General features: G+C 33.5%; 1 protein-coding gene across 1 annotated transcript in view; it reads right to left on the bottom strand.

Moving 5' to 3' along the window:
* Positions 1-980: 980 nt before the first annotated feature.
* LOC149767935 (uncharacterized) overlaps positions 981-20,728 on the bottom strand; it is a 69,008-nt gene continuing 49,260 nt past the window's right edge. The window contains exon 2 of the mRNA XM_089929495.1: positions 981-1,071. Coding sequence (XP_089785621.1) covers positions 1,012-1,071 — 60 coding nt within the window. The 3' untranslated portion in view covers positions 981-1,011. The remainder of the gene's footprint in view (positions 1,072-20,728) is intronic.

Raw genomic sequence — 20,728 nt, 5'->3', positions numbered from 1 at the left:
CTATCTTTAAGGGAGAAGGGGAATAATCTAAGTTTCAGAGCATCATTAGTGAAGTTCTGAATCTTGACGGTGGTGCAAATCTCAAGAAATTCATCTAAGTGTTTATATGGATCTTCATTGGTGAGCCCATAAAAAGATGGGAGCATTTGGATCACACTAGACTTTATTTCATATTGTACTGCTGCTACTTCAGGTAATCGAATGCAAGATGGGGAAGTGTAAATGGTGGGAGTAAAGTACTCCCTCAGGAGTTTGGGTTATTCTTCAGCCATCTCAGGAGGTGGGGATGATTCTAATGTTCTGATCTCAGCTCGAATATTTCTAAGGGTCCGTTCTATTTCAGGGTCAAAAGGTAATAGGTCACGTACTCTAGAACGACTCCCTTGCATACACTAGTACTTGATCAGTCAAGCATGCAATAAAAGACAAACACATCAATCCTTGTATTTGTCCTAAAATCACTAGACAGCTCCTAACTGGTTTGAAGAGGGCACCTAAGCCTCCAATCCGGTCTAATGAACCGAGTTGACCAGGTAAGCTCCCAGGTAAGTGGAGGGGTCACGATGCATTCGCAAAGGTCCTACTTAAAACCCACTTGCCTCGAACAAATGAACTGTCTCCCTTATAGGGACAAAGCTTGCCTAGACATCAACTAAGCCACAGAGCGAAATTGGTGCAACTTTCGGTGATCTTCGTCCTATTAAGCTCGAATGTCCCTAGGAGCCAACGTCTAATTAATTTTAAATAATGTGACACTATGTGAGATTGAGTTCATCTAAGTTGGGAAAGAGTCCGGTGATGAAATCCGGCTCTTATCTTGTTAGGGTGATTGTCCTTACTATGTGTGGATTAATTTGTATATGTGTATCAAGCATGCATTCACACTTTTGCTGAAATTAAAATCAAATAATCACCACAAAATTTCAATCTAATAATAAATTTAAACAAGAAAGGTTTAGAGGTTACCAAAGGGAATTTTTCCAGCAATTTAAAAAATTTTTAGGCGAACCTCTACAGCATTCCTTTTCCAGCAGTTCTCTTTTGGATCATCCCAGATTTTTTTCTCGATTCCTGATCAAATAATATAAAAAAAATTAAAATTTAGTAGGAGAGAAAAAGGAGATAAGAAAAGTAACAACAATAGAAAATATTTTTTTATTTTATTTTAGATATATATATTTTTTTTGGAAGTTTTTTTTAATGATAGGAAAAATAACTATGCTAGCAATCTCCGGCAATGGCACCAAAAATTGATCGGTTCTTTCAATTTCAAAAATAAACCACGTAATAGAACGTATCCTGTAGGATAGTGATTACGGGTGTCGGTCCACAAGGATTGAAGAATAAATTATTTTTCTTTTAAAAAAAATAAATTAAGAAGAAGGATTTGCTAACTTGATTTAACTAAATTAAACTATGAGTGCGAATTAAAATTTATCAGGGTAGATAGATCTAGGGTTTGGAATCCACCACATAGCATTGCATCAGGGACTGTGTTCTTAATTTTTGTCTTTTGGAGAGGCATGCAATTTGGCTACAAGCCTTTTAAAATAAAAATCTAAAGAGTTTTAGGAAAATCCATCTTCAGTATAGCATGAAGTGTCTACCTAAGTATGCTAATCTAGGGTGCAGCACACCTCATCTTCCTAGGCATGAATCATCTTAGACTACTTTAGCAAACATGAATAGTAAATGGCATGCTCAAGGTTTATGAGAATGATAATGTTATTTTGATGATTAACAAGCATTTAACAAGAGTATGTTATAAGTTAAAACGATACTTCATTTATAAGTCTGTTACTCTCAGTATATTTGTATAAATTGATATAGATACATTTCATTGTTTATATGAATGAATCTAACCTTGAGATGCAGCAAAGTGTGGATTGAGTCGACCCAAAGGATGATTGGGTCGACCCCGGCACATCAAGAAATCATTTGGCACACTTCTGCAAAAATGGCACAGATGAACAGTGAGTTGGGTCGACCCAAGGAAAGCATGAGTCGACCCAAACATCAAGATCCTCAAACAACTCAGAAAATGGTTCTCTGGATTTACTGAGAGGGTCGACCCAAGATGAAGTTGAGTCGACCCAAACCTTGTGTGGGTCGACCCAAAGGCAAGACAGAACAGAAGACAGAAAAGGTTCTCTGGAAACCCTGTTAGGGTCGACCCAAGAAGAAGTTGAGTCGACCCAACTGAACCTTGAGTCGACCCAAGGAAAGGTTGGGTCGACCTAAGTGAAGGAAAGCTGAATTCTAAGTTTCTGTATTTCTGAAGGTTGGGTCGACCCAAGAAAAAGTTTGAGCTGACCCAAGGTTTGGGTCGACCCAAGAAAAGTTTGGGTCGACCCAAGCACGGGCAGAAGCATGACGGCTAGTTGTGCAGAAGTGCTTTTTGGACTCCCAACGGCTATAAACGGCTAGTTTCTTCAATCCAACGGTCAGAAAGGACTATTTGGAGGTTGGAGAAGTATTTAAGAGGGAGTATTCATCAGAGGAAGCAAGCTTTGGAAAATACATCAAGTGCATTCAAGAGAGAACCCTAGCAAGGCAAGCTTCATCCAAGTGCTTCATTCAAGAATTAAAAGAAAGTGGTTGAGCAGATTCAAAGAGTCATCAAGAGCTCCATCCACCCTTGAAGAGTGAAGCATCCTTGACAAAGAAGAGAGAAGTCACATCAAGCGATAAATATTCTCTAAACTCTTCTTTGTAAATTATATTGTTATATTTGCTCATCTAGGAGTTTAAATCTTCTTCCTTTGTTTATTAAACTACTTGTAAAGGTTGGTTGGTTAGCCCGCAAAACCAACATAATAGGTTGATTGGTGAACCCGGAAAACCAATTGTAAAGGTTCGTTGGTGAGCCCGTAAAACCAACATAGGTTGTTGGTAAGCTCGTAAAACCAACGTAGGTTGTTGGTGAACCCGTAAAACTAATTGTATAGGTTCGTTGGTGAGCCCGTAAAACCAACATAGGTTTTTGGTGAACCCGGAAAACCAAAGTGTAAAGGTTTTTGGATTGTGAGCCCGGAAAACAATCCAACTGTAATCCGCGGGATTATAGTGAATTCCCAAGGGGTCGCTTGGAGAGTGGACGTAGGTGCTAAGGAGAGCACCGAACCACTATACTTTTTGTTGTTTGTATTGTGATTTGTTTAAGTTCACTAACTCATCATTTAACACAAGTAAGATAGTTAAAATTAAAAGAAACCAATTCACCCCCCCCTCTTGGCTTGTCACCTTGGGCAACAAGTGGTATCAGAGCAAGGTGCTCCAATAGTACTCATTGATCTCACAATCAAGAGTTAAAGATCATGACAACCCAAGTGGGATATTCTATAGGAGAGGGACAATTAATTGATAGACCTCCACATTTTAATGGCATAAACTATACATATTGGAAAGCACGCATGTGCATTTTCATTCAAGCACATGACTATGATTTATGGAGTATCATAGTCAATGGACCACACACAAGCACTAATCATGATAAGAAAATGGATCAGCAAAATGCAAAAGCCATGAATGTGCTATTTTGTGCATTAGATGATAGTGAACTTAATTGCATATCTTTTTGCACAACTGCTAAGGAAATATGGAATATGCTTGAAGTTAAATATGAATGCACTAACAAATCTGAAACATCATGTGTAGAAGAAGAGCAGCATCATATTGCAAATTCATGCTTAATGGCACATGAAGATGAGATATATGAGGTACATGCTAAAACTAAAGATGATTTTATATTTGATAAACTTCATGATGTCTTTTCTGATTTGTATTTAGAACATAAGAAACTTATTTGTAGGAACAAGAACTTGAAGAATGAAAATCAAATCCTAATAGATGAAAAACTAAAACTGACTAATGAAATTGAAATCTTAATTAAAGAAAATAAAGAACTAAATCAGAGAAATCAACTTCTTACTGAAAGCCATGATAAACTTAAGAAAAACAATGAACTGCTTTCAGAAGATAATGAAAAATTAACTAAAGAAGTTGATAATTTGAAACCTATTGTTGAAAGATTCACTCTCAGCTCTGAAAAACTAAATTTAATGATAGAAAATTCAAGAGCTGTATATGACAAAGCTGGATTGGGATATCAACCTTGGTACACTCAAAAATCTTTCGAGAATATAATTCTTAAATCCTCCACTATTCATCCTAAAACAATTTTTCACAAATCTGGTGAAACTAATAAACAGAAACAGAAAACTGAAAATTCATTATCTGTTTTTGCTAAATTTATGTTGTTTAAATTTAGCAAGAATATGCAGAAGTATATTACTTGTAATTCTAAAACCTGCAAACTAATAGACAAAATGATAATTAAGAGAATATGGGTTCCAAAAGGAACAATTATAGCTAACCTGCAAGGACCCAAAAGAGCTTGGGTTTCTAAGTTAAAAACATGATCATTTTTAGCAAATGTGTCTAGCTACCCAAGATTCCAATGAATCTGGACAATGGGTTCTCTAGACACGTGTTAAAGAATAGAACTTAAAATATAATTAAGAAGAGTGACCAAAATGGAAGAAATAATGAAATTAGTAATCCTTGCATCCTTTCATTAGCTAGTATTAATCATTTCTGTGATATAAGTGATACTTTTGGTATAAAAAGAAAATATATCCAAATCACTCCATCTTCCTATATTATGCTTCAGTTATTGATGGATAATTTACTTAATCAATACTCTTAGAATAACTCTTTGAATTCTCTATATACTTGATTGAGAGTTCTTATCCTCGGCATTATCTTCTATTGATCATAAACACAAGAATGTCTACTTGGTATATTTTTTTTTATATATACATTAAGAATACCAAGATTAAATAGACTAGTTTTAGCGTATAAAATCAACTCATACTAGTATGGACTTAATCTTAAAAGACCTTGTCATTGGTTCACTTAGATTAATTTTTGCAAGGTCAAAGTTTGCTATGTATGTCATCTAGAAAAATAAACTAGAATCATTTCTAAATCTGAAAATATTATTTTCACCTTTAGCCTTTGAAAATTCTCCATAAGAACTTATTTGGATCTCTAGGATTGTGAACCTAGGAGATAAGCTTTCTGATTTTGTAATTGTGAAAAATTTCTCAAAGCTAATATTGGTTTTGTTCTTGGCACTTAAATTAAAATATTTTCTGCATTGGCACAAACTCACAAAAAGGGTTCAAATGAAAAAGGTTTGCAAACTATGAAAATAAAATTGTATCATGGCATAGTTTTGAAAACCAATTTCTTATTGAGTTGTGCACAGAAAATAATATTGAATACAATTGTTTCTACACCAAGAACACCATAAATAAAATAGAGTTGATAGAATCCTTGAAGAAATGAAAAAGACAATGTTGTATGATAGTCATCTACTTAAATGATTTCTGTTAAAAGCTATCGTCATTGCTTGTCATACATATGGTTTCTATTAGAAAACTCCTTTTGATCTTCTGAAAAATAGAAAATGATATATTGTATATTTTTTATATTTTTCAGTCATACATGTCATGCTTGATATGTTCTTATGAAAATAATGTCAAATCTGATAAAACAAATATTTCTTTGGATATTACTCTTCAAGCAATGCATATAGAATATTCAATGAAAAGATACTAGTTGTAGAGATATCAATTCATACTATTCTTATTAAAACTAGATCCTTTATTGAGAATATAGTTTATCATTTTGATTCTATGTAACAATCTGAATTTTGATAGAAACAACTGTTTAAGATAATTTGATTAAAACTTAGCTAGCACGTTTTATTGATAGTTATCTTAAGCAAATAGAATCTAAGCTAAATTGATTCTGAAAACAAGAAATTGATTTGACCTTGATGAATCTTCCTATTGCCTCACATGCTTGTTCTTGAACCATCTTGGTTAATGAAACTATCTCTTTAGTTCAAGTGACATGTGCTTGCTTATATTTAGACAATCTCTTGAGTAAAGTGACTCGATATTCAATTATTGTCATATCTTATATTGAGTCATCTAGTTAAGAAATATATTGTATGAATATTTTGTATCTTGAAGAAACTAATGACTTTCCTTCAAGAAAGAAAAAGATTTTGTTAATGATACAGGATTTATGAGCAAGAAATTTCAACTTGAAGGACACCTCGATGAAAGATACAATAAACATTCCCTTGCAAACAAAAAAAAAAGAGACTTTCTTCAGCCAAGGGTGTAAAGAATCTAAAAGGTATTTGGCTTGAAGAATGCTAAATGCACTGGTAATCTAAACTCTTCTCCTGTGAGTTAGTTGAGCAAAATCAATAGTCTGAAATTATATGGTAGCATGATTAAACCTTTAATTGCTGATCATCTTGATATCATGCTTCATTCTCAAGCTAATGATAATTGTTTCATGGTTTGCTCAAACTAAAATATTTCTTTGCCTATATAATAACTATGAAATATACAAGTTTATGCTTAAAATTTTGATTTAAAATAACTTGTGAGAAGATATGAATCCTTGAGCATATTGAAAATGTTGTTTGCATGATATACATCTATATGATATACAAGATTATTTCTTTATTCTGTTCTTTCATGTAAATTACTTGAGAATAACAAAAAGAGAGATAGATAAAGAAAAGAAAATGAACAATTATTCAAGGGAAGTAAAATCTAAGTAAAGGCAAATACTCCAATCTTTAGGAAAAGCAAAACAAGCATAATATATTCAGCATATTTGTGAGACTTGTGTGAGCATTCTTTTGAAAAGGATAAAATCAGTGTAGAATTATGTATAAATGGGGAGAGTTTATTTGAAAAGAATTAATTTTGATCCTTGACATGCTTGCTCTTAATGTTTTAATACATAATGTTATGACTTAATGCATATTATGTTTTGCATGTCACGTGATGTTTTGAATTATGTGTTTTCAATATTCAAATAACAAAGATCTTTCCTAAATATAACTTGTAATGCTTCATGCCTATAAAATTTGATTGAAATATGTTATTACCAACAACAACATCATTTTGTTTTAATGAATATATTTTGAAAAATAAAAGAAAAGAATAATTTGAATTTGCAAATTAGGCAAAATGAATTGATTCTGATTTATCTTTTATCTTGCCTAACATTAGTACATAATATCCTCCAATTTGTCCCAAAATTCAATATGAATTACAAAGATTCTGGATGTGCTCTAATGTTCTTGAAATATGTGTTTTCAATCTTAATAATTTAAGATGAGCTACAATGTAGAAGATGCATATCTCAAATTATAATCCTGAAAGCCTCCTTGAAAATTTTTATGAAATTCAGAATCTGATTTTGTATAAAAGCTTAAACTTAATTTAAAAATGCTTCTATCGTTGCATTTTTGTAACTTTCATTATATGCTTCAATGATTGCATCATTTTGGGGAATAACTCAATATAATTTCTAGATGAAAACTACGGTTTAAGAAAAATAGAATTACTTTTGATGCCTTGATTGTTTGCTCCGATACGCATCTGAAACATATCATTTTCTATCTTATAAGTTTATTAAAATTAGTCTAAATGATGCGTTTTTCAATGATCTTGATTGCGAACAAATGTTTCTAAACATATGATGTTATTTTGATATTAAAAAGATTTATCGTGCTTCATACATACATTGCTGAAAAACTATGACCAAAAAAATTAATATTTTGAATATACACTCCTGCATTATTAAATGCTTCTATCATTAAAGAAGAAAAGAAAGTTTAAAAGAAAATGCATCTTTTGAGGGGGAGCTTTAAATACTCAATCTCTTTATTGAAAATTATCTTTAAACTCTAAACTCTCAAATGGGATAATTAATTAAGGGGGAGAAAGAAAATTTCAGAGTGAGAGATCATATAGAACTTAATCGTATAAATTTGCATCTAAAGATGAGACAAAGAATACTAAATGTAAAGTGGTATTAAACTTTGTGCTTCATTGAATATCTTTTGAAAGTTGGATTTCCATCTGTATTCATCGGTAAATCATTTATTTCTGAAAATTTAATTGAAAAGGATTCCATCTGTCTTAGTTTCAAAAATTTATCTTGGAATCTACTTATGAGTTCTTATTGGCTTGCACTTTAGTGTTTCAATCCTGAGCCAATTCATTTTAATTGATTTTGATGCTATGATCTTTAAAGGAGTAAAAGAACGTTTTTAAGAGAGCTCTAAAAGAACTTTCAAAGCCTTGAATTTTATGTATCCTACACTGCATAAATTCATGTTTTGGTATCTATGCCCCAATACTTTTATATCATGAAAGAACTTTGAAGTCATTAAGAATTAAGGATTCGACATAATCTTATGTTTTTCGAGTATATAAGTTTTGATCTTTATTTACTCTTATACTATACTCTGAAAATTAATTAGATTGCTCTCATCTTGCTATATACTTAATATATATATATATATAAAGGTGTTGAATTTTTATTCGTGCCTTCTTTGAATATTATTCTTGATACTCCTTGAAATAACTTGAAAAAGATTCCATCTACACTTGATTTGAAAAAAAAAATATACTTTGGAATCTACGTTTAGAAATATCTTTTGGCTCACATCTTAAATGTCTCATTTCTAAAGCCAAACACATAGAAATAAGATATCATTTTATTAGGGATCATGTGCAAAATGGAAACATATGTATTGAGCATATATGTACTGAAAAACAATTAGCTCACATATTCACAAAATCCTTGAGTGAAGATAGAATCTGCACGCTAAGGAGGAAATTAGGCATATGTGATCCTTTTTATTGAAGAGATATAAAAGGGAGCAAGCAGTCTCATGATACATTCCTCCCATTTCTAAAAACCTATGAAACATGAGTCAAACTTATAATCTATAGATTCCTTACTCATGTATCATTGTCCCAGAAAGAATTTATAAGGATTGGAAGCAAAGAAAATTTTTAGAAGCAAAAAGGAAGAGAAAAGAAAAATTCTGCACTTGGATCGACCCAACCCAGAATAGGGTCGACCCAACGTTGAGTCGACCCAAGAAATTTCTTGAGTCGACCCAACGTCGGGACCCCACTATTAAAGGGGGACCCGAGAGCACTATTAGGGCACTGTTTGCCCTTGTCCCCACTCTCCAAACTCCTCCAAACTCCTCCAAACAGTAGATTACCTTAAGATCTTGGAAAAATGGGACCCAAGAGAGCCGTAGCCAAGCGATCTGGGAGAGTCTCACGATCTTGTTTAGAGCCTAGGATATGTATCTAGTTCTCATATGTATTTTGTGTTTATCATGTATCTTAAACTTTGATTAAGGAACATTGTATTTGCTTTTGTTTTTGGCATGAATGTACTAAAATGTTCCTATTTTGATCAATGAAGTTTGAATGTTTGTTATTTATTGTGTCTTTTCCCATGCACCTATTTGATGATAACAAAAGGGGGGAGAAGTAAAGAAAGAGTAATAGGGGAGAAGTAAAGAAAGAGTAATAAGAGGAGAAGTAAAGAAATTGTGTAAGAAAAGAGAAATAACTTGTAAAACAAATTGAAAATCATATAGGAAAGCATATACATTTAAGGGGGAGCAATTTGTAACAATGAAAATGATCAAATCAAAAATTTCTATCAAATTTCAGAATTTGGCACATAGAATTTCAGAATTTGGCACGCACCTTTCACACCTCGATACATAATCTGAAACTCATGTTTTATCTCAAATTTTTGGAGTTTCATCTTTAATGAATTATAAATGAAAGGGGGAACAATTCAAAAAGTCAAACTAGCAACATTTGAATGATATAGGGGGAGACTTCACTCTTATATATGAAAAACTGAAATTCAGCAAGTTAAGCCCTTTCAAAAACTGATTTTAAGATAAGTATCAATAGGCTCATACTCTTTATTTTGTAATCATCAAAAAAGGGGAGATTGAGAATGATAATGTTATTTTGATGATTAACAAGCATTTAACAAGAGTATGTTATAAGTTAAAATGATACTTCATTTATAAGTCTGTTACTCTCAGTATATTTGTATAAATTGATATAGATACATTTCATTGTTTATATGAATGAATCTAACCTTGAGATGCAGCAAAGTGTGGATTGAGTCGACCCAAAGGATGATTGGGTCGATCCCGGCACATCAAGAAATCATTTGGCACACTTCTGCAAAAATGGCACAGATGAACAGTGAGTTGGGTCGACCCAAGGAAAGCATGAGTCGACCCAAACATCAAGATCCTCAAACAACTCAGAAAATGGTTCTCTGGATTTACTGAGAGGGTCGACCCAAGATGAAGTTGAGTCGACCCAAACCTTGTGTGGGTCGACCCAAAGACAAGACAGAACAGAAGACAGAAAAGGTTCTCTAGAAACCCTGTTAGGGTCGACCCAAGAAGAAGTTGAGTCGACCCAACTGAACCTTGAGTCGACCCAAGAAAAGGTTGGGTCGACCCAAGTGAAGGAAAGCTGAATTCCAAGTTTCTGTATTTCTGAAGGTTGGGTCGACCCAAGAAAAAGTTTGAGCTGACCCAAGGTTTGGGTCGACCCAAGAAAAGTTTGGGTCGACCCAAGCACGGGCAGAAGCATAACGGCTAGTTGTGCAGAAGTACTTTTTGGACTCCCAACGGCTATAAACGGCTAGTTTCTTCAATCCAACGGTCAGGAAGGACTATTTGGAGGTTGGAGAAGTATTTAAGAGGGAGTATTCATCAGAGGAAGCAAGCTTTGGAAAATACATCAAGTGCATTCAAGAGAGAACCCTAGCAAGGCAAGCTTCATCCAAGTGCTTCATTCAAGAATCAAAAGAAAGTGGTTGAGCAGATTCAAAGAGTCATCAAGAGCTCCATCCACCCTTAAAGAGTGAAGCATCCTTGACAAAGAAGAGAGAAGTCACATCAAGCGATAAATATTCTCTTAACTCTTCTTTGTAAATTATATTGTTATATTTGCTCATCTAGGAGTTTAAATCTTCTTCCTTTGTTTATTAAACTACTTGTAAAGGTTGGTTGGTTAGCCCGCAAAACCAACGGAATAGGTTGATTGGTGAACCCGGAAAACCAATTGTAAAGGTTCGTTGGTGAGCCCGTAAAACCAACATAGGTTGTTGGTAAGCCCGTAAAACCAATGTAGGTTGTTGGTGAACCCGTAAAACCAATTGTATAGGTTCGTTGGTGAGCCCGTAAAACCAACATAGGTTTTTGGTGAACCCGGAAAACCAAAGTGTAAAAGTTTTTGGATTGTGAGCCCGGAAAACAATCCAACTGTAATCCGCGGGATTATAGTGAATTCCCAAGGGGTCGCTTGGGGAGTGGACGTAGGTGCTAAGGAGAGCACCGAACCACTATACTTCTTGTTGTTTGTATTGTGATTTGTTTAAGTTCACTAACTCATCATTTAACACAAGTAAGATAGTTAAAATTAAAAGAAACCAATTCACCCCCCCCCCCCTCTTGGCTTGTCACCTTGGGCAACAGTTTAAATATTATAAAAGAAATATTTCATTGAAGATAAGAATTTAAACAAGCTCCAAAATAATAAAGAAAATAAGAACTACAATGCCCTGATACATTGCTAGGGCTTCATCCAGCCCTAGACTAGACGTTTAGCCGAGCATGGCTTCCGGACGACCTCCCATCTTCAAGTGAAAGTCTTTCCCTCTCATTCTTCTCAAAATATCACAAAATATTCTCTTTCCCCATCCTTTCTCTCTTTTTTTTTTTTATTTCTTCTTCTCTTCTTCTTCACTACGAAACAGAGCTCCCCTGTTTTTTCCTCAACCGAGCTCTTCCAAGCCGATGGCCACCCTTCTCTCTTTATACTCGTCTGGGGCGCTCATTCGGGAAGGGAGAAGAGGTCATGGGCCTGATTCCGGGGCGGGATGCTGGAGGGCAGATCGCGGACGAAGAGGAAGAATGACTAAATTTCGGGAGGAAAGCGTGATCCGTGGAGCGCCGGGTTGAATGACCGGATTAATGGAGCTAGCTGCTGGATCGACGGGAGGCTGATGTGCGGACGGAAGGAGATGAGATGGCCGTGGGATCGGATCATCCGGGATGCTGGCTGAAGGAGAAACGGGCGCGTGAGGAAATTCGGACCGATTCTTGCGGCTTTGCTGGGGTGCTGGAGTTCCGGGAGGTGGATCCGGGTGTGAAATGGACGACGGAAGAGGCTGGACTGCCGGGATCTTGGATGCATCACGGAGAGAATAGAAGCGGAGGATTGTGCGCGGGAGGTGTTGTTATTATTCTGCTGTTGTGAATGCGCTGGGACGAGCAGACGGTCTGGGATGCTGGCTGCACGCACGGTGATCGCGGAGGAGCTGGTCGCCGACTGCACCGCATGGAGGATTTGCATCGCTGGCTGCTGGATCGACGGGAGGTGCTGCACCACTGGCTGCACCGCGTGGAGGAGTTGCATTGCAGGAGGAATGGAATCAATGGCTGGCCGATTTGGGAAGAGCTCCCTATTTCGGCGCTGTGAAATAAAGAGTGGAACGTTATGTTGGATGGTTGCTGATCTGGGAAGGGTTTTGTTTTGGGCGCAAAAAAAATGTGGATTTGAGCCTGGGAGTTTTGATAGACACGGGGGGTGATGGATCGCATGAGGATTCACCTGGGAAGCTTGGATTAGTGGTCGCGGGAAAGGAATGGGATTGGTTGGGAATTGGCTTTGGATTTGAGGTGGGTCATGATGGTTGACTTGCCCTTGAGTCCATTGTCATTTAAATTTAATTCTTGCTAAGCTGCTTCAGATCGAACTCGACCAGACAAGACTAAAAACAGGACCGTGACCTAATAAAAAAAGGTTAATCAAACCTTTTCCCCATACAAAATTAATTATAACTTTCGATCAAATCAGGACCAAAACCCATTTAATTATAACCTTAGCTTAATTACAACTCCATCAGGTTACCAAACCGAGTCAACACAATCTCCTCCTTATATGTTTTCCTGTAGTTTTCATGAAAGATTGCAACCAAGAGAGAAACAAGTTCAGAATCTGGTTCAAGAAAAGAATTCTTTTCTTCTTACCATATTTTAAATTTATTTTAATGATTATTAAATTTTGTGGTAAAATACGTATTTATCAGTTTACGAACATTGATAAGTGCTACGGAAAGATAACTAAATTATGAATTATTAAGCACTTATCACTTTCATCTTTGCTATAGTTTAATTCATTGAAGTAATTTAAGAAAGCATCCACCGCACTCAACTAAGGAAGCTTTTAAAGCACTAAAAATTTAGAAAAACCCAATTCACCCCCCCTCTTGGGTCGTCACCTTGGGCAGCAGGCACTCTGGAGTTTCAAGGAACAGTGCTCGAGTCGACTCTGGGACTCTGCGAGTCGACTCCGATTGAGAACAGACAAAAAGACAGAGAGTTGATTTTGAGCGCTACAGTGCTCGAGTCGACTCCTACTTCAGCGCTACAGTGCTCGAGTCGACTTCCAGCTACAGTGCCGGTAGACTCTTATTCACGAGTCGACTCCTACTTCAGCCGAGTCGACTCCTACTTCAGCCGAGTCGACTCGAGCACGCTGGGAGGCATAACGGCTAGTTTTTTCTCAACTCCAACGGCTCTATTTTTGTCTCTAATGGCTAGATCTTTGTTTCCACGTCATCCAAAGTTATAAAATCAAGGGAAGAGCTATGGAAGAAGTTAAGGAAGTGGGAGAGAACACATAGGGAAGAGATTTAAAAAAAAAACCTCCCAAAAGCACAAAAGGGCCATTCAAAGTAAAAGAGAGAAAAGAAGAGCATCCGAGTGAATCCCAAAGCTTCATCTCTAACTGTGTGCTGCCTCAGTGATCTTCTACCTCGTGCGAAATCATAAGAGGGTCAAGTAAAGAAGAAGCCAAGTTCCTTCATCTACAAAATTTGTTCGAGGGCTTCTTCTCTTTACTCTACTTGTTTATATTTGCTATATTTGCTTGTTTAAGAAGCTTGTATTTGCTTTAAACTCTTGTTCTAATATCTTGTAACTTGATTCAATCAAGGGATTGAATCAAGGGGTTAAGATTTGTTGGTGAGCCAAAGAGAAAACCAACGGTGTAAGGTTGTGGTTGGTGAACCGGAAAAAACTAACTGGGTTGGATTGTGAACCCGAAAAACAATCGGATGGTTCTAGTCAGTGAGCCTGTGAAAACCGACCGAGTTCGTTGTGATCTCGTAAAAACAACAAGTTAGGTTGTGAGCTTGTAAAACAACCGGCTGTAATCTGAGGGATTATAGTAAAATTTTCAAGAGGTCTTGGAGAGTGGATGTAGGTGCTGGGGTGCACCGAACCACTATACATCTTGGTATTTGTGATGCCTTATCTCTTGTGTTTCATGCCTTACATTCATACTTGATTGTGTAATATCTCTAGCTTTGTTTTCTATTGATTTAAGTGATTATTTAGAACTTGCTTAGCTTCCACTCCATTCTTACCATTCAAATAGATTATAATTGCTCTAGCTTAATTTTCCACTGCTTTACTTGTAATTGCTTAGAGCTAAAGTAAATAACATCTTATCATTCTGCTGCATTCAATTCAAAGTAAATTAGGGAACATAATTTTTTAAAAAACCCAATTCACCCCCTCTTGGGTTGTCACCTTGGGCAACAAGTGGTATCAGAGCAAGTGCTCTAAGGTTAATTGTTGATCTCACGATCAAGTGTCAAAGATCATGACAACTCAAATAGATAGTTTTCTAGGAGAGGGACAATTAATTGATATACCTCCACTATTTAGTGGCATAAACTATACACATTGAAAAGCATGCATGCGCATTTTCATACAATCACTTGATTATAATTTATGGAGCATTATAGTCAATGGGACACACACAAACACTAATCATTATAAGAAAATGGCTCAACAAAATTCAAAAGCTATGAACCTATTATATTGTGCATTAGATAGGAATGAGTTTAATTGCATATCTTCTTGCATAACTGCTAAAAACATATGGAATATGCTAGAGACTAAAGATGAAAGCACTAACATTTTTAGTGAATCTGAAATTAGCTCTAAAGAAGAAGAGAGGCAAGGTGATATTGAAAACCTATGCCTTGTGGCACACAAGGACGAGGTATGTATTGAAACGCAAAGTGTCTCCTCTTCTGAATATGAAGTATATGATAAACTTGAAAATGAGTTTACACTTGATGAGTTACATGATGCATTTCTTGATCTAATGAAAGAACATAAGAAATTCATTTGTAAAAATAAGAACCTGAAGAATGAAAAGAAAACCCTAGTAAATGAAAAACTGAAACTGTCTAATAATTATGAAACACTAATTAAGAAACATACTAATGAAACTGAAATCTTAATTAAAGAAAATAAAGAACTAAATCAGAAAAATCAACTTCTTATTGAAAGCCATGATAAATTTAAGAAAAACAATGAATTGCTTTCAGAAAATAATAGAAAACTAACTAAAAAAGTTGAAAATTTGAAACCTATTGTTGAAAGATTCACTCTCAGCTCTGAAAAATTAAATTCCATGATAGAAAATTCAAGAGCTAGATATGACAAAGTTGGATTGGGATATCAACCATGGTACATCCAAAAATTTTTCAAGAATATGTTTGTTAAATCCTCCGTTGCCTATCCTAAAACAGATTCTTATAAATATGATGAACAAAAATTAAATAAAATCTCTTCTGTTCATCCTAAAATAGTTTTTCATAAATTTGATGAACCTAATGAACAAAATCAGAAAATTAAAAATTCATCATCTACTTATGTTAAATCTATGATTGTTAAATTTAACAAGAATATGCAGAAATACACATCTTGTAATCCTAAAATCTGCAAGCCTATAGACAAAATAGCTATCAAGAAAATATGAATTCCAAAAGGAACAATAATAGCTAACCTGCAAGGATCCAAAAGAGCTTGGGTTCCTAAGCTGAAAATCTGAATATTTTCTGCAGATGTGTCTAGCACTCAAGACTCCAACAAAAGATGTTAATTTGGACATTCGATGCTCTAGACATATATTAAAGAATAAAACTTAAAATATACTTAAGAAAAGTAATTGAAATGAAAAGAATAATGAAATTAGTAATCCTTGTATCTTATCATTCTCTTTGCCTTAGTATCTGATTAAAACATGAATTACAGGTATTAATCAATTTTGTAATATAGGTAATATTTTAAAAATATAATCAAATCACTTCATTTTATAGTATGCCTTATTGTTGGATAAGTTGCTAAATGATTAATCAATTTATTAAGAATACCACTATGAATTCTCTATATGCTTGATTGAGAGTTTTTATCCATGGCATTATCTTTTATTGATCATAGACATGGGAATGTATACTTGGTATGCCTTTGAATATATGCACTATGAATACCAAGATTAAAGAAACCACTTTTGGCATATAAAATCAACTCATGCTAGTATGTACTTAATCTCAAAAGACCTTGTCATTGGCTTAGATTAATTTCTGTAAGGTCAAAGTTTGCTATGCATGTTAACTAAGAAAACAAACAAGAATCAATTTCTAATTCTAAAGATGTTATTTCCATCACTAAGTTTTCAAAAGCTTACATTGGATTTGTTCTTGGCAAATAAAATTGAAGTATTTTCTGTATTTGCTGAATCTTGTAAAAGCCTTTCAAATGAAAAATGTTTCCAAACTGTGAAGATGTATCATGGCACAGTGTTGAAAACTAAAATTCTGATAAGATTTGCACAGAAAATAATATGAATACAATTGTTTCTGCACCAAGGACACCATAAGTAAAATAGGGTTAATAGAATCCTTGAAGAAATGAAAAAGACAATATTGTATGATAGTCATCTGCTTAAATGATATTTATTAAAAATCTATCATCACTGCTTGTCATACATATGATTTCTATTAGATCTATTTTTGATGAAAACTCCTTTTGATCTTCTGAAAAATAGAAAATGAACTATTGCATATCTTTTATATTTTTCAATCGTACATGTTATGCTTGATATGTTCTTATGAAAATAATGCCAAATCTGATAAAGATACTCCTATCTTTGGATATCATTCATCAAGCAATGCATATAGAATATTCAATGAAAAGATCCTAGTTGTAGAAATATCAATTTATTTTATTCTTTATGAGACTAATGATCTTTCATCAGGTCACTAAAATCAGATTATATATGTATATGTTAATCTTTTTGCTTACATATAACAATCTGAAACTAAAACACCTTAAGAAGAATGAACAAGATTATAATTAGTCAAGTTAAACTAAATCATTTTTATAAAGAGATAGAATTTGAAATCTTGCTAATAAAATCTGAAAACTTGTTAATAATTAGAACCAAATTGAGTTTTTCATAAATGCACTTAATGAAGAAAAATTGGTAACTACTAAAAGATTCAATCAAGAAAAGATGAAATAGTCTTGATGAAATTCTTGCATGATTAGAAGTAAAGATCACCATTATCATTTGCTTGCTTTATGAGCTTTATATTCTGTCAAATGAATGTGTAGAATGCACTCCTATATGGTTATTTCATTAAAAAAGATCTATGTAAAATAACCACCTTATTTGAAATCACTCATTACAAATATGATAAAGCAATATATGATTTGGAACAAGCATCAAAAGCATGATATAAAAGTTTGAGTAACCTTTTTGATAGAAAGTAATAGTGATAAATCTATGCATCAAAAAGAAAAATTTGTGATATCTTATTTGCTCAAAGTATACATTGATGACATCATTTTTGATTCTACTAATGAATTTATATGAAGATTTTACTAAGCTCATGCAAGGTGAGTTTGAAATATGTATGATGAATGAATTAACATTTTCTCTCGAACTCCAAATTAAGACAAACAAGAAAGGAGATCTTCATTGACCAAAGTTAGTCCACAAGAAAACTCTTATAGAAGATTGGCATGAAGAAGGTATGTCTATGACCCCATCTTGTAGAATTTAAAAAAGATGAGCAAGGTAGATCTATTATTTTTAAAAGCTGTATTAAAACATGATGGAATAATTATTTTATCATACAGCTAGTAGACCAGATTGTATGCTCATTATGTGCCCTTGTGCAAGACTTCAATCTAACTCTAATGAATCATATTTTATTGATAACAAATGAATCATAATCTGAATTTTGATAGAAACAACTGTTTAAGATAATTTGATTAAAACTTAGCTAGCATGTCTTATTGATAATTATCTTAAGCAAATAGAATCTAAGCTAAATTGATTTTGAAAACAAGAAATTGATTTGACCTTGATGAATCTACCTATTGCCTCATATGCTTATCCTTGAATCATCTTGGTTAATGAAACTATCTCTTTAAGTTCAAGTAACATGTGCTTGCTTATATTTAGGCAATCTCTTGAGTCATCTAGTTAAGAAATATGTTGTATGAATGTTTTGTATCTTGAAGAAACTAATAACTTTTCTTCAAGAAAGAAAAGGATTTTGTTAATAATGCACAATTCTTAAGCAAGAAAATGAGAAATTTCAACTTGAAGGACACCTCCACATAAGATACAATAAATATTCACATGCAAACAAGAAAGGGAACCTTCTTCAGCCAAAAGTTTACACATAAGAAATCTAGTAGGTATTTGACGGAAGAATGCAAAATGAATCGGTAATTTTAGATATCTCTCTCATAAATTAGCTGAGCAAAGTCAATAATTTAAATCTTATTATGGCATGATTAAAGTCTTTAATTATTAATTTCTTGATATCATGTCTATATATGTATTGATTGACTTATACTTTTAGAAATTGTTTCATGGTTTGCCCAAACTAAAATATATCTTTGCCTATGTCATAACCATGAAATACACAAGTTTATGCTTAAAATTTTGATTTAAAATAACTTGTGAGAAGCTATGAATCTTTGAGCATAATGAAAATGTTGTTTGCATGATATACATCTATATGATACATAAGATTATTTCTTTATTCTGCTCTTTCATGTAAATTACTTGAGAATAACAAAAAGAGAGAGAGATAAAGAAAAGAAAATGAACATTATTTAAGAAAAGTAAAAATCTAAGTAAAGATAAATACTCCAATCTTAAGGAAAAGCAAAACAAGCATAATATATTCGGCACATTTGTGAGACTTGTGTGAGCATTCTTTTGGAAGGGATAAAATCCGTAATTAATTACACTTAAACAGAGGAAATTTGAAGTGAACATTTTAACCTTTCTATATTGCTCATCATAGGGATGGTGCCAATGGAGAGGCTAGTGGTAGTACCCAGCACTATTTGACCCAACTATTCGGTGTAGGGTATATTAGGGACGGCACAAGAGAAAGGCTAGTGGTAGTACCTCGTGCCCCTTCCAACTCCATCGGATAGGGAGCAAATAGAGTATAGAGCATAAGAAAGTAAAAACGAAATACAAAATCAAAATATTCGTTAATTGGTTAAGGAAAGAAATTCAAAAAAAAGAGAGAAAATGAATGACAAAGTAAATGAAAGTATATAAGAAGAATCAAGTCAAGTTTTAATCACTTGAAAACACACCATAAGGATGAAATCAGTGCAAGATTATATTTAAATAGGAGGATTTTATTTGAAAAGAATTAATTTTGATCCTTGACATGCTTGTTCTTAATATTTTAGTGCATGACTTAACACATAATATATTTTGCATGTGGCATGATGTTTTGAATTATGGGTTCTCAATATTTTGTAATGCTCCATGCTTGGATAATTTGATTGAATGTTTGAAATACTACATAAATTTTTTTTTGGTATTATTGAAAAGAAATTTCAGATTTGTTGTTCACAATCATCTTTGAAATCTGAAAGTTGAATAAATTTGTAAAAAGGAGAAGAGAAGGATATCTCTATTTAGGCAAAATGAATTGATTTTGTTTTATCTTTCAACTTGCCTAACTTTAGTACATAATGTTCTAATTCGTACCAAAAATACAAAGATTCTGAATATGCTCTAATATGTTTGAAATATGTGTTTTCAATCGTAATGATTTAAGATGAGCTACAATGTGGAAGATACATATCTCAAATTATAACTTTGAAAGCCTCCTTGAAAATTCTTATGAAGTTCAGAATTCGATTTTGTATAAAAATTTCAACTTAATTTAAAAATGCTTATATCGTTACATCTTTGTAACCTTAGTTATATGCTTCAATGATCGCCTCATTCAGGAGAATAACTCAATATGATTCATAAATAAAAATTTTAATTTAAGAAAAATAAAATAATTTTTGATGCCTTGGTCGATTGCTCCAATATGCATCTGAAATATATCATTTCTTATCTTTAAAATGAATGCTCCTAAAGCTAGAAATATTTTAACTCACTCAAATGACTCTTGAAAGAAAGAAAATATAATTGCTTTTGAAAGAAATTGAGCTTCAAATGAATTATTTTTTGATTAATATTTTAGTACATTTTCTCAAAGATTAAGAGGAAGTATAACTTGTTCTTGAAAGATGAAAAAGAGTGATTGCTATAAATTTTGAAAAACTCTAGATCACTTTACATTCTTGATATCATAGAATTTCAATTTTATTCACGCTTATCATTAACATTTGAAATTCAACAAAAAGAAAAGAATGATGAAAGAAGAATGCATCTTTTGAGGCAGAGCTTTAGACATATCAATCTCTCTAGATTTTGCATCTTATTCAAAAGTCACCATCATATGATGCATACCTTGAATATTTTATGAATTGATTTTGATGAACCTCCTTGTGTTGCCATTACTTGTCTTAATTATATATAGCCTATACTTTAGAGTTGACGTGCCAGTTGTGTTTTCCGAGAAAGGAAAGGGGTGA

The sequence above is a fragment of the Phoenix dactylifera genome, chromosome 3 (assembly GCF_051530095.1).
Source record: "Phoenix dactylifera cultivar Ajwa chromosome 3, Ajwa_hap1_PhDact_Kaust_v1.1, whole genome shotgun sequence".
NCBI lineage: Eukaryota > Viridiplantae > Streptophyta > Magnoliopsida > Arecales > Arecaceae > Phoenix > Phoenix dactylifera.
Note: the sequence above shows the minus strand (reverse complement) of the source record. Positions and strands in the feature narration are given on the sequence as shown.